This window comes from Penicillium maclennaniae (assembly GCF_028827695.1).
Source record: "Penicillium maclennaniae strain IBT 15551 chromosome Unknown utg000008l:1.0-3552695.0:1.0-3555053.0, whole genome shotgun sequence".
In the NCBI taxonomy this organism is placed as follows: domain Eukaryota; kingdom Fungi; phylum Ascomycota; class Eurotiomycetes; order Eurotiales; family Aspergillaceae; genus Penicillium; species Penicillium maclennaniae.
In genome coordinates this window covers 714919-728414 of record NW_026623220.1, presented here as the reverse complement: position 1 = coordinate 728414, position 13496 = coordinate 714919, and the positions used below count along the sequence as shown (strand labels likewise).

At 52.4% G+C, this 13496-nt stretch overlaps 7 protein-coding genes across 7 annotated transcripts; 3 read left to right on the top strand and 4 right to left on the bottom strand.

The window, feature by feature from the left end:
- Nucleotides 1–2238: 2238 nt before the first annotated feature.
- N7477_009261 (MYB DNA-binding domain protein) lies at nucleotides 2239–3174 on the top strand (the record flags this gene model as incomplete). Its single annotated transcript, XM_056970922.1, has 2 exons — nucleotides 2239–2696; nucleotides 2757–3174. 2 exons carry the CDS (start codon nucleotides 2239–2241, stop codon nucleotides 3172–3174), a joined length of 876 nt encoding a protein of 291 aa, XP_056817901.1.
- Nucleotides 3175–3438: 264 nt separating this feature from the next.
- On the bottom strand, nucleotides 3439–4300 carry N7477_009260 (tRNA (carboxymethyluridine(34)-5-O)-methyltransferase; the record flags this gene model as incomplete). The annotated part of the gene is made up of 3 exons (XM_056970921.1): nucleotides 3439–3913; nucleotides 4039–4163; nucleotides 4214–4300. The coding sequence occupies 3 exons, from the start codon at nucleotides 4298–4300 to the stop codon at nucleotides 3439–3441; spliced, it is 687 nt and encodes a 228-aa protein (XP_056817900.1).
- An 802-nt stretch (nucleotides 4301–5102) lies between these two features.
- On the top strand, nucleotides 5103–6034 carry N7477_009259 (tubulin-folding cofactor B; the record flags this gene model as incomplete). The annotated part of the gene is made up of 3 exons (XM_056970920.1): nucleotides 5103–5378; nucleotides 5429–5648; nucleotides 5700–6034. The coding sequence occupies 3 exons, from the start codon at nucleotides 5103–5105 to the stop codon at nucleotides 6032–6034; spliced, it is 831 nt and encodes a 276-aa protein (XP_056817899.1).
- Nucleotides 6035–6271: 237 nt separating this feature from the next.
- On the bottom strand, nucleotides 6272–8291 carry N7477_009258 (Cupin domain protein; the record flags this gene model as incomplete). The annotated part of the gene is given in 5 exon segments (XM_056970919.1): nucleotides 6272–6468; nucleotides 6528–6818; nucleotides 6836–7949; nucleotides 8045–8177; nucleotides 8230–8291. 5 exon segments carry the CDS (start codon nucleotides 8289–8291, stop codon nucleotides 6272–6274), a joined length of 1797 nt encoding a protein of 598 aa, XP_056817898.1.
- A 205-nt stretch (nucleotides 8292–8496) lies between these two features.
- Nucleotides 8497–9519, top strand: N7477_009257 (ribonuclease H2 catalytic subunit RNH201; the record flags this gene model as incomplete). Its single annotated transcript, XM_056970918.1, has 1 exon — nucleotides 8497–9519. One exon carries the CDS (start codon nucleotides 8497–8499, stop codon nucleotides 9517–9519), a length of 1023 nt encoding a protein of 340 aa, XP_056817897.1.
- A 159-nt stretch (nucleotides 9520–9678) lies between these two features.
- Nucleotides 9679–10997, bottom strand: N7477_009256 (peroxisomal membrane protein PEX16; the record flags this gene model as incomplete). The annotated part of the gene is made up of 4 exons (XM_056970917.1): nucleotides 9679–9802; nucleotides 9859–10699; nucleotides 10759–10794; nucleotides 10853–10997. The coding sequence occupies 4 exons, from the start codon at nucleotides 10995–10997 to the stop codon at nucleotides 9679–9681; spliced, it is 1146 nt and encodes a 381-aa protein (XP_056817896.1).
- A 221-nt stretch (nucleotides 10998–11218) lies between these two features.
- N7477_009255 (SAE2 C-terminal domain-containing protein) lies at nucleotides 11219–13294 on the bottom strand (the record flags this gene model as incomplete). The annotated part of the gene is made up of 1 exon (XM_056970916.1): nucleotides 11219–13294. One exon carries the CDS (start codon nucleotides 13292–13294, stop codon nucleotides 11219–11221), a length of 2076 nt encoding a protein of 691 aa, XP_056817895.1.
- Between the last annotated feature and the right edge of the window lie 202 nt (nucleotides 13295–13496).

The following is a 13496-nucleotide window of genomic DNA, read 5'->3' as shown; positions in this document are numbered from 1 at the left end:
CCCGTCGTTCTCGGAGTGCGGTTCGGTAGCATTCTCTCCTTCTGTCAGCGCGTCAGCCCTTCAAGCCATGTGGATGATATGGGGCTTGATATTAGATTTTACAAGGGGTTTTTATTTTTTTTTTTCTCTAAAATGAATCCTGGATCTGAGACCTTAGCTTCGCTTCAAGAAAACCGTGCCTCGGACCTCCCATCCCCTCATCTCCCAGGTGTTCCCGTTCACTTTCACGCTCCTGTTCATGTTCGCGAGTGGGGGAAAAAATTGGAGACGAGGACGCGGATTCTAGGCCCGTCAGATCAACGGGCCCAATTTCGCACGGGTCTGGCCCCGAGGACATCGTAATTGCGACGCAGTGTGACCGAGATGAAGCCCTGCGAACGATGGACCTGCCGCGCAACACTGCGGGAGTCTTACAGCGTCGAGCTTAACCCGCTTTGAAGTCGCGGACGTTCTGGAAAGATCCAACCCTAGAGTCTAGGTACTTGTCTAGGTACCTTTATGCCTGGATCGTGAAGCAGATCAGGTACTCCCAACGCACAAAGAAGAAAAGGAAATAACCCAAATAGGCATCTCTGGAAATCAACACATGGACTGTTACCCACATTCCCACATTCTGACAAGTCGGGAACCCGGAATCAGGGGGGGATCCACCACGGAGGCAAATCCTACAGTTCTCAGAGGAACAGGGGTCAAGCCCCAGGGAAATCAAGAAAATCCCCGAGTGGTTGCACTAGAACTGAGGCTGCAAACTGCTCGGAGACTGGAGCTCGAAAGAGGCAACGCCCATTTCCCGGGTGGGACAGGCGAACGCTACGCCGTTAGGTGCATATTCACGGCGAGCTGTTACAGTATCCAGCTTACCCAGAGCTTACCCAGATACGCAAAGACCCCGGATCCCAGTGACCGCATCACTTAGCTCTGTTTTCGCCGGTGCACTAAGGGACGAGAGGGTCCTAGAACGCAAGGCCGGCTGCAATTTAGTGTGGACTAATGTACCACTTTAAGCCATTCACGGCCCCTCGTGATGCTCGGTGGAGCCCCCAGGGCGGCAGAAAGCCGTTGAGCTGCCTGAGATCGCCTGGTAATGCGAGGTTTTAGTCCTAACGGCATGGCATTAGGGCCACAATTAGCGTCTGGGCCGGAGCAGGCCGTTGGCAACGTTGTGACTGGTCAGTGCTTGCTTTAAAGTGTCCCGTTACGCATCCTCATCTCATTTCAGGATGATGCGGGTCTCTTTTGCCCACCTTCTTCCTCAGTGCTCCCCCCCCCCCCCCTCCTCCCCTCCCATCTCCTCCCCTCTCTTCTGGGAGGAACCATGTTCATCATTTTGATGGTGCCCCTCTTCCTCGACTCGGTTAGATGGAATACCATACGGGAGCTAATTTTCTTAGCTACGTTAGCTGACCTAGGCTACCTGGTCGACCTAGTCCACCCAACCAATCTGGCTAGCTTGTTGCTACCTAGGGGTTGACTGGGTAATAGTCCATCCGAGATTAGGTTCAAGAGGTTGACTTGGAACCAAAAGCCTGTCTCCGTAGACCCATGGCAAGGAAATGAACTGGTCGGGTGCTAGAACTATAGTAGAGCACGAGGGGCTTGACCTCTTTTTAATTAAAATTAACGGCTGAGTGGATCGCAGAGATTCTATTTATTTATTTTACAATACCAATACTTGGGCTTCACGGTCTTAGACCTGACCCATACCCGGCTTGTGGATTGTGAGGTCTGTCACCGTTGATCGGTTTCAAGTCTGGTCTTTCCCTTGTATGCCTTTTCTCATTTTCTCGATTTCCTATACTCTACACCTTTCATCTACTTTCTACCTTTCTACCTCCTATCTGACCATCTTTCCAACGTGCATCTATTTACTGTGTTCCCCCCTCCTCCAATCTCTATTCTGGTTCCCTCAACTGATTCCACCATTCCTCCATTCCACGGTACTCTGTGTCTGTACCGCCATTCTGCCGCTGTAGCCCTCAGAGGGATCCTGCTCTGACCTCACCATTCGTTGCACGAGACCACGATATCCTTTTGAGTTTCTGCTTGACGGTGCATTTGATCCAGACTGTTCTCTCTGCTCTCTGATCACCCGGTGTTCGTTGGGCTGTCGTCATTCTTCTGATTCTACTGAGATCACGAGCCTCGTCTTCGTTTCGTTCCCCTCCTCGGCCTTGTTTTGGAGGGGGCTTGCTTGCTATTTACTCTGGAATCCCGAAAAGTCCCGCCTCCGTCGCGCATATGATTGCGTTACAAAACCGGCCTATCTTGCCGCCCGCCAAAGTGGATATCTCACTGCTACTCAAGCCCCAAGATGAGGAAGAAGCCACCCCGGCACAGCCTGCGCACCTCTATCCGCCTCGATCTCTACCGGCTCCGCCTTCGGGGGCGGCGCCGCTCATGACGGGTCCGACACCCGTGGCGCCCTCCTTGACTAAGACCGCCCCGGGTCTCCCGGCAAAGCGTCTGCAGCCCGCTCACACTGCGGAGTCACCTGCCAAGAAGCAGTCCAAGTGGTCGCCAGAGGAAGATGCCTTGATCATCGAGCTGCGAGGCAGTGGTATGAAGTGGGAGGATATCAGCAAACGCCTGCCAGGTCGCAGTGCCATCAGTTGCCGTTTGCACTACCAGAACTATCTCGAGCGCCGCAGCGAGTGGGATGAGGATAAAAAGAACAAGCTCGCTCGGTTGTATGAACGGTAGGAATCAAAGGAAAGAAACTCGTCGGGGCTTGCAAAGTGCTAACGATAAACAATCAGATTTAAAGCAGAGATGTGGTCCAAGGTGGCGGAAGAAATGGCCATCCCATGGCGTGCCGCAGAGGCCATGCACTGGCAGCTCGGCGAGCAGGAAATGGCCCGCCGCGCAGGCGTGGTGCCCTTCTCTCTATCGAGTACTGCAATCGATCCTCCCACCACCCGAACTCGCCGAGCGAGCACGTCTTTTGCCCGCCCACGGAAATCTTCTACCTCACGCGCAATCCCTGGTCATCTCCCAGGCCTTCCAACCCAGCTTCCATCTCTCGAAGAACTGACCGCAGGGGTCCCTGCGTATGCCCCGCCAGCTCCTCCACCACCGAGAGAGTTCTATGGAGTAGGAAGACCTCCGGACATGGGTATTCCCCCGCCTGGTCTTATGGGCCCGCATCTGGGATTGCCTCCACGAACTTTGCCCTAAAATGACGATGAACGATCACGCCTGTACGGCTTTCTTTTGTTCCCTTGATACGAATTGCATAGCGCCGGCTGGAGGTATTCCGTGATTTGAAAGGGGGGGGAAGGAATTAAATAGAGAATATCCCGCCCCCGTTTGCGCGTTTGGACTCTCCTTGCTTGTTTTGTTGGGCAGACATGTGTCCACACGCTATTTTGACGAGTGCGTTGCGTGCTGATGGCCACTTTCGAGGCTGGTTCTCGGAACGATAACACCCATCACACAGCTTCATGACAAGATCTTGGGCGTCGCGATCACCCACCAATTGTCTTTCTCGTATCCCGACTCGAGAACATGGCCTCCGGCCTGGTCAATATCGCGCTCCAGCTCCCCTTCTTCATACAGATGATAGTAGCGGTTGAAGATTTGGGGCTCATCATCGGCTGATTTGGCCTTGCGAATCCAGGGTACCATAATGTCTTGCGGGTCGCCCTTATCCCAGCCCCGACGGCTGTTCTTTTGCTCGAGAGCCCAGGCATATATCAACATTTTACCACCTGATTCTGTGGCCGAACCTCGTCTTACGGTTCGTAGGATCTCAGCAATGGCTTGGACTCGCCGGGCCGGAGTGGAAATATGGTGCACGACAGCAATCGAAATTGCAAAATCGAAGAATGCATCCCGATGTGGAAGGTCCATGATATCAGCCACCACGGTTGAATGGGGCTGGTGCTGGAGTGCAATCCGTGCGAGATTCTCCGATCTGTCAATGTGAATCAGCCCGAGTCGAGCGAAAAGGCGCGAAACAAAACGAATACCCCCTGAAAAAAAAAGAAAAAAAAAGAAACTAGATTCAACAAACATACTCCTCCATTACCGTAGACGTACCTATCTGAAGCCACTATAAAGACATCTTTGTTGACAGTGAGATATTTGCCATTGCCGCAGCCCACATCCAGACCGACGGAGCCGGGTTGGAGCTCCTTGAGGAATCGCTCCACAATGGGCCATGGCTAGAAAAATCCGTGAGCCCCGCGGACAGGCATGGCATTTGGGTACATACCTTATACCGAGTAGAGGAGAAGTGCTCTGCGATCTGCTGGTAGACCTCGTGCACGTTCTTCTGCTCGTAGATTTCCGCGGACTCCATGGTTGCTGATGAAGAGAAGTGAAGTCGCCCTCAAGCGAGAGACGGGTCATAGCATCACGTGGCTCCGAACATACGTTATACACCCACCGACACATATATCCAAATTTCTTGGAATACGATAGATCTACCGAATTCACATACTCGTGTACTTCAGCCAGAGAGGCGATTCTTTGAAATCACACCGAGTAGATCTACGGGCCATCTCCCGAAACTCACCCGCTTACATGCATGGTCAACAGTAGAACCCGATCGCCAGATCTAGATGGTGCTACCGGTGGTCGAATCTTCAACAGAAGCATCTGCCCTGAATTAGATCCAACTAGGAAGAACCATGCTCATCTCTATGATCACCCTTGTTCAGTGTTCCAGTTCTAGGGCTACCTTTGCACGCTGACTAAGCATAGTCGATTTGGGTGGTGCGTTCAGGAGAGAGGAAATCTCATCTCCTTGTGAAAATTAATGTAAGTCCTTCCTCGGTTGTATTGATTGCACTGCGTTGGATTATATGAGAAGTTTTCTTCTTCGGCCTCGAATTTAAGTCCAGTTCCCGGAGCCTCTGATTGAGGATCTACGAGTGACTGATCTGGCAATATCAAACCCCCCCTCCCCCCTTCACCCAAAAAGGATTCTTCTGGGCGGTTCTATGCAGCCCATTTCTCATCCCAAATCTTGATAGTTGACTCTTTTTTTTTTTGCAATTTGTGGAGATTCCCCGCTTGTCATGGCTACATTCATCGACATTCAATCCTAACACATTCATCCAGATACGGTTCAAGGACCCCTCGCGACGGGCACAGTCAAAATGGCTTTCCAGCCCACTCCGGTGGATATCTCCGTCATCATCACCAGTCCAGCTGCGGCCAAGTCTCCAAATGGAGAACCTACGTTTCTGACTGAACGCCGCGTGACTCCCTCGTGGACCGTGATGCAGCTCAAGGGGAAGCTCGAGACCATGACAGGTGTGCCCCCGAGCAGCCAACGTCTTCGCGTCAAGGTACCCGGTCAACAAGCCCAGTGGGCCGACAATGATGACCAACTTATTGGAAATTACGGCCTGGCCAAGGGCTCTGAGATTGAGGTATGTTGCCACTGAAATCACCATTGGATTCCTGCTAAGTACATCGCCAGGTCCACGACTCTCGTCCGCAGGCTATGCGGCCCAACTTTAACGACTTGTCATCAGTTGAGAAGTACGAACTGCCCACAGAGACGTACGAGTCTCTCTCAAACTCTGTCCTGGCGTGGAAGAAAAATCAGAAGCTGGGTCGATTCGACCCCAGCGCTCTCTCACCTGAAGAAGCCCTACAGAAGCAGGTTGAGAAAGACCGCGCAGAGATTACCTCCAAAGGTATGTTGAATTATTGGTCATGATAGTTTCGATATCTCACAGTTCTTGCAGGTATAGCTGTGTCCAAGCGGGCTATCATTCTGCCCTCGTCTCCGCCGCATATCCGACGCGGCACAATTCGGTTTGTAGGCCCCGTTCCGACGATCCCTGCCCCGGGTGCGAGTCGTGACTCGGAAAAGAATGGACAGCCGCCCCAGGAGCTGCAACCTCTCTGGGTCGGTATCGAGCTGGATGAACCTACGGGGAAGAATGACGGTAGCGTGGGCGGCCGACGCTACTTTGAGTGCCTCGAGAAGCGAGGAGCATTTGTCAAGCCGGAGAAAGTGGAAGTTGGCGACTTCCCGCCACTGGATGACGACCTGGATGAGCTAATGGAGGAGATTTGATTGATGATACGGATGAATTGCTTCGATTGTAGATGACATTTTAACTCCGATCCCTCCCGAGGCCATTCCCAATTGTCATGATAAAAAGATGACAAGCCTGCTAACACCGACGCCTAGTAACTCGGGTTGGACATAAGAACGCTGGAAACAAGACTGACAAAGAGGTATCGTGGCGCGCAGTCAAAATACCGGCATGGCTTGAAAGAAATCAAAAAGGCGAATAATAGATCAAGACAATCATTTGGCCTTTTGCTTGCCTTTAGGCCGACCTCGAGTCTTCGCGGGGGGAGCAGGAGTGGCGCTCTCTGGTTCAAATTCGCTTTCCTGCACATCATGCTTGGAAGCAGAAGTTTCATCCTCACCAGGTACACAGCCCTGTGTGAAGAAAAGACGAGCTTCTCTGCTGTGCTGGTTCATGAAGCTATAATAGTTGCCTAGGAGCGGTCGGAGATGTCAGAGTTGTAAGAGGGACACCCATCCAAGTTGAACTTACCTCGAGGAACCTGGAAGACGCATCCTTTGCCAGCGCTAAATTGCACACCCGAAATGTCGACTTGAACACGGCCATGGCAAACATAGAAGACCATGTGCATCTTCTTCGAGTTTTTCGGCTTCTTCACACCTTCGGGGGGAAGCTCAACGACTCCCGATCCAATGAAAGAAGAGCTTAGCAGCTTGGCGAACCTGAACGTAGAATCTTTGACTTCTCTGGTTTCAATGCCAGAAGGAGCGTATGCAATGTCTAATTTATCATCAGCACGAGATGCAGAGGAGTCAAAAGGAGCTTGTCTTACCGAGGACTTCCTCCTCCGAGGTGCTGGCTTGTGCCTTGGGGTCCCATTTCGGCACATAACCGTGAAGAACCCCTTCTTTTCTCCCAAATATCGGCTTCTTCGTCTTCTTCATCGGAAGATTCTTCCCTCTGCTTGTTTTTCTTGGACTTTCGGCCCGGACGCTTGCCTTTCTTCTGCTGATCCGGTTCGGCATCTTCGGTCCGGATGACTTCTTTGATCGTCGAAAGTGGGAAGCGTTGTCCCTCGGCAGCCTCTTCATCACCAAACACACACCGCTCGTTTCGCCAGTATGCAAGAGGTCGTACAGAGACCCGACCCGAGCGAGTGTGTGTGGCGCTAGTATCAGAGGGGTTTTCACGCTTGAGAATGTACAAACTGCGTCCTTTCAATGGACCTGAACGTTGGGCGTAGTTCTCAATCACCCGGTCAAGCTCCGGGGCCAGCTGTTCACGTGTGGTTCGAGGCTCCCCAGTTGAAGTCTTTTGCTTCTTGGGTGGCCTGGCATCGGTGCCTTCATCAGCAGCAGGGCGTTGAGTTTTTGGAGGCCGTCCCCGTCGCTTTGGCGGATCATTGCTTGGTTGTGAAGCGTTCGCTGTAGGCGCTTTTCTCGATCGCTTGGCAGTCAACGGTTTCTTGTCTGTTGGGCGCGAGAGCGCAGCGGCTGGAGCGGCTGGGGATGACTCGGTACTCAGGTCCTGCTCGGGCACCTCATCATCGCGAACGATAGATCCGTTGCCAGCATCAAAGCTATCGCCGAAATCGTCTTGGAGCTGACCGAATGAATTTGCGTTTTCATCCCCCTCGCCGTCCGAAAAATCGTGCACATCAACCGATTCTGCTGCCAGCTGCGCCTTTGTTGGTCGCGAATCACTCTTTGAATTTGACACACCTGCGTTCACCGAGCGAGTGGACAACGGACTAGGGTCTTGACGCGCTTCAGTCAGGCCTTTGCCATCCGAAGGACTGGAGGACACGAATTCATTTTCCAGTTCTGGCGAAGATCGCAGCACGGGAGACTTTCGAGGAGAACGCTTCGCAGGTGATCCGGGGGGGCGGGGCAAGAAGAGACTCGCGTGTGCGGTTCGAAGCTTTGAGAAAGTCCATAGGGCCAGGCGCATTTTCTGATAACCGAGGCAGAACATGTTAGCGATTTCTCTGCGAACTGCTCGACTTGGCGTGCCATCCTACCCTCATCCATAGACATTTCTGAACCAACAGAAGCGTCACTTTCGTCCTCTTCAAACCCGTTCAACTTCGTAGGCGACTTCTCCGGGGACGAAAAGAGGCCGTCCACTTCTTCCATTCCATGCTCGTCGCGTCGTCCCTCCGCGAGTGTGATACCGGTCCGTCTAAGCGTGTCTGCATTAGCGCCGTCGCACGTCAGAATCAAAGACAACTCACCGTCCGGTGGTCCCCACATTCGAAAAATCGAAGTCGCGGGCCTTTCCTGGCCCCCGAGCCATAGCTGTGGATGCTAACTAATGGATCCGGAAAATGGTCAAAGGAACTTTCACAACTAAGTGCAGGTGGAGGGGGAGGAGGAATGGTTTGCGCCGGAATTTGGGGAGAGTAACGCGCGCCCGCCGCTAAGCCCGAACAGTCGACGCGTTTCCACATACTCGGCTTGAAGATGACTTCACCTTCCAGCCTTCAACTTTTCCCACAACTATGGCTGCCGATAACGGTCTCAATACCTCTCAGGATCCTCTATCCTTCATTCCCCCCAGTGTCGACTCGGCCCAATTGCTCTCCGGAGCCTCTTATGCATATTACACGCCCTGTCCCGCCCGAATCACGTCTCGCGCCAAAGCGTCCAGCGATGGTGTGGAAACAACTCAATGTGTACTAGGCGTGGATGAGGCTGGCCGTGGGCCGGTCCTAGGCCCAATGGTTTACGGTGCCTTTTATCTACCGAGGGACGTTCACCACTCTCTCTTGGCTGAAAAGCACAGCTTCGACGACAGCAAAGTCCTTACACCTAATGCCCGCGCCAACCTGATGCGACTCCTCAACACGCCCGGTGAGGACTTGTTCGAGTCCTGCGGCTACGCGATCAAGGCCCTTTCTGCCCGCGACATTGGTTCTGGGATGATGAGACCCGGCACCGCCGTTTACAATTTGAACGCACAGGCGATAGATGCAACAATCGAGATAATTCGCGGCGTGGTCGAAGTCCTCGGAGTGGATGTGCGAGAGGTGTACATTGACACCATCGGCAATCCAGCTACCTACCAGGCCAAATTGGAGAGAATTTTTCCAACCATGAAAATCACCGTGGCCAAGAAGGCAGACTCCCTCTATCCATGCGTCAGTGCAGCGAGTGTTGCAGCCAAGGTGACGCGTGATGTCGCGTTGGAAGTTCTGTACGAGGCCGTGCTTCGCGCTCAACAGTCGGGAAACGCGTCTGTTCAGGGATGGGGCAGTGGCTATCCCTCGGATTCCAAGTGCGTGGGATGGTTGCGACGAAACATGGATCCCGTCTTTGGATGGGGTAATGAGTGTCGCTTCAGTTGGGGCACTGCGAAGGAAATGCTGGAAATCAAGGGCGGAGCACGAGTGGACTGGCCAGCGGACGAGGACGGAGGAGCAGGGCAGCTCAGTGAGTTCCTCTTGGTATCAGGTCCAGGCAAAAGCTCAAGTCGAGGTGGCCTTGGGGAATGGTATGGTCAAAGGCATGCCGAGATTCTATGATGTGTGGAAAATAAACATAATGAACCTAATATAACATTGATGATACCCTATGAGAGGCGTGCGCTTAGAAAGAAAGAGAAAGAAACGTTCCAATCAATGCCGTCCAAAGTTGTAGAATAAACCGGGTATCACGAGAGAAGGTAATGCGAAAAAGGGCAATCACAAGGTGGCGGTCGAGAAGTAGTAATTGTCCCACAGGTAGCCGTAGTCTTCTACCACGCTACCCATGAGGTCCAGGAGCGGCTTTCCTTTCATCTTGTCGGTTACACCCTGGATCCAGGACCTGTTTGAATGTCAGCTACTGTTTCAAGATTTTGTAAGGAGTCTCTCATAGCGTACTTGGTGATGTTCTCATAGAACGCGCCTCGCATCATCCACCAACCCATAGACCAGCCGCGCTTGCGCAGCTCCTCTCGCTCGAGGCCCGTTAGTCCACGCAAACCGCCCGCGACACGTTCACGGAAGTCCCGCTTGGCGAGCTGCCGGCAGCCATATTCCATTCCAAATCCTATCAGCCAAGGCCGCCAGCTTCTCTTATCTCCACTCCATCGCTGCATGGCTAGAGCATATACCACAGGCCTCAAAATATACAAAATCTCCGCCAACTGTCCCTGTCCAGTGACACGATGCAACAGGGTCTTGGGAGATTTGATGTCATCAGCGGTAAGGACTTTAGAGATGAGATAATTCGACACATCGTTCACGTCTGGGAGGGATGGTAGTGACAACCCTGTTCGAGGCATGGTCCAGCTGATATCCGTAGACCGCTCGCTGACGGGGGTCTGCATCCCGTTCCAATCACCTTGATCCTCTTCCTCTTCAGTTGACCTCGGATCCACCTCCCGCTCCGGGAGCGGAGGGCTAACCAGCGGCCGAGAATTTGTCAATCGAAGGAGAAGCAAGCGGCAGACGGCCTTGGCAAATTCAAGGAAGACGACGACGCGCCATCGAGTCTTCTGGCCGCGTCGCCTTGCTGCCATTTCCCACAAAAGCTCGGTATATTGAAGCATCTGCAGCGCGACGGCGACCTTTTGATACAAAGAAGAGCGAGTGCTCCAGTACTTGGTATATCGCGCATGTGGTGTAGGCGGCAGTCGAGGCACTGTAGACGGCAGTCGAGATATCACCCTTGAGACTAATGTATCGTGATAAAGAGATAGAAGTTGTACTCCGGAGTGCACTGCATGTTCGTGTAAGAGACGCGATACTCGCTCAGACGTGGAAGAGGATCGAACTAACCACATTCTGATGCTATTTCTGATTCTCTATAACGGCCTGTACAATGAGAGTCATTAGCGATCGCTTGCAGGAACGCAACCGTGCTTCATCGCACCTGGGATGATGTAGGTCAGCGACCTCAAGGCGGACTCGACCTGTCCAACTGAGCTGGCATTCTTAGTGACAAAGTCCTCATAGAGCGAAAGCCATTTAGTCGGTTTCAGCATCCTTGAAGGGATGGGAGGGTGAACAGTCTCCATTGTCGCGATAGTGAAGGAGAGAAGGCGGGAGGCCGGGGAAGATGGCAGTCACGGGGGTGCCAAGACGGATGAGCCGAGGTCGACCCTTCGATGCTTTCAGTGACCGAGCTTCATCGTCTCCTTACGCTGTACTCTCTGCCTTTTGTCACGTCATTGTGCATAATATGGGAATAATCCATCAATCTAATTGTTGTCATATTGGGGTATCATGTAAATAATGCTCATTCATCCGCCCAGACCCACAGTCCTTCAGGTCGCATAGCCTCTCGGTACCGCTCCTCAACCTTTTCCCGCTCCAGCCGTTTTGCGGCTTCCCGATCTGACTCGATTTCCTGCGTGTCTGGCATATCTGTTCTCCAGAAACCAGGTGGAGATCGAGCTCGCTGGTGGGTATGTCGGTGTCGCCCATAACGGTTGGCCAGAAGCCTGGCTTTTGCTTCAACGAGGAGATCATCTCTTTCCTGGCCATCTAGCCCATCCAATAGAGACCGATCCTCGCCTGCGTATTCCTCCAGGATCCGTTGGTCTTCTTTTGTCTGCTCTGCGGAGGTATTAGATGGAAGGCCCCCAAGCCGTGCCATCGCACGAAATCGATCTCCACAGCAGCCAGGGCGTGTGCATCCAGAAATGCATTTGCGATCATCTTTTTTGCGAACGACCGCGTCATATGCGAATTCAAGCCCCTCATTTTGGGCTGGGTTGATCTTAAAGTGGTCAAGATTCAGGCGGTTAAGAGGAAGCGATCTGTAGGGCTCGTCTTCTGGCCGCACTTCCAGGGACTTGTGCGATTCTATTTCGATCACAGAAACATCCGACGGCTTCTGGGATGTAGGAGACTGAGTAGTTGGAGGTTGTTTCCGCGAACTATAATTCTTGCTAATGTTTTGAGGGCTTTCCGGGCCACAAAGAGCTTCGGCAGACGCGAGTGATGATTTGGAGGGTAACGATCCCTCCAAAAGACCTTGTAGTCGGTCCTCTGTGGCTTTCCCGTCCACTTTTGGTTTTAATGATCTGGCGCGCATGGCTGTTGTGTTCCTCGGAAGATGCCTGGAATGACCACCATGTTCACCGGCATCACCGTCTTCAGCCATGGAATGGACTGCCCGGTGATTTGTCGGCCTCTTTTTCTTCACCCCTGACTCTGGTCCACTAGTCTTGTCCTTTCGAGCATTACCATCAATTGGACGTAGTACAGATGGTAGTTGAAAAGGTCGACCTGACTGGGTCTGTTGGGTGTTGGTAACACCCAACTCGTTTTCCATGCCCGAGTCTTCCCAGTGCACGTCTCGGTGGACGTTCCGTTTTGTAGGCGTCTGTACAGTGTCGCCGATCTCATCCAGATCTTGAGTGCTAGGAAGATGCTGACCATGCGAGAACGCAGAGTTTTGTATCGGACTTGATGACATTGGTTCATTCTTTACATGCAATGGTCTGCCAGGAGCACTCTCGGTTGGATCGGCATGAGCAACGGCACCAACACGCTTTCTCTTCCGATTGTGTAAATCAGGTAAAGGTGGAACTATGTCCGAAGACGACTCTGAAGATGGTGGATCATGTGTGGCATGCCGGAATCTCGTTTGGGTCGTGACATTCATTGGTTGACTGCTTTCCTCAACCTTCAAATTGGGGTTTGCATGTGTTGAGGTGTCTCGAATCTGACATGGTCCAGCGGGCCATGTCCCAGAGACAGAGCCCTGGGTCAATTCAACTTCGGACCACGGTCTTGCACGTGAGCCCGGGATTTTTGAGTTGTTTGTTGCACCGTTCTCCTTATTGAACACCTTTCGAAATGTTACCGGTTCACCATTGAGAATGTATGTAAATTCGTCCTTCTGTAGGCGTTTGTCGCAATACTGTAATTTCTTCTTGTGTTGCAAAACTTTCGTCTTAAGACTAATATAGCTTCCGGCAAGTGTCTGGAAGTTGGTGTAGAGTGTTGTGTACTTTTGATCGAAGATTTTCCGCAGCTGACTCACGTCATGATGATTGCTCCAAATGTTTTCCGGCCCAAATTCACCCTCGAAGTTGGCAAGTCCGGCAGGAAGTTCTAGATCCTTCGCGTCGACTTCAAAGCACTTGAGCTCCCCCTGGAGTACCGTGATTTGATTCTGCAAGTCTTGGATCTTGCGGTCTGCCGCTTCACGTGCAACCGATCCGTCAACTTCAGCTTGTCTCAATTGTGCTTCACGAGCCGCAATTTGTGAATCAATTTCCTTGTATGCATGATCAAAATATGCCTCGCATGCCTCTGCTATTGAAGCATGGAGCTCCTTGAGAATGTCCATCGGGGAGTTCATGGGGCAAGCCACGAGGCGCGGTTTCGAGACGCGTCTTGATCATAATTCTGGCAGTTTGAACACCGCTTCCATTAGCCACGTGACCGGAGGCATACCGCTTTAGGGTCGTTATCGGCCATTGATGAGTCGCCTTGACGTAGCATGCAAGGTTCCCTTCTGTATTCCCCATTCACCATCGACCCTGCAGAAGCATGACATGTGT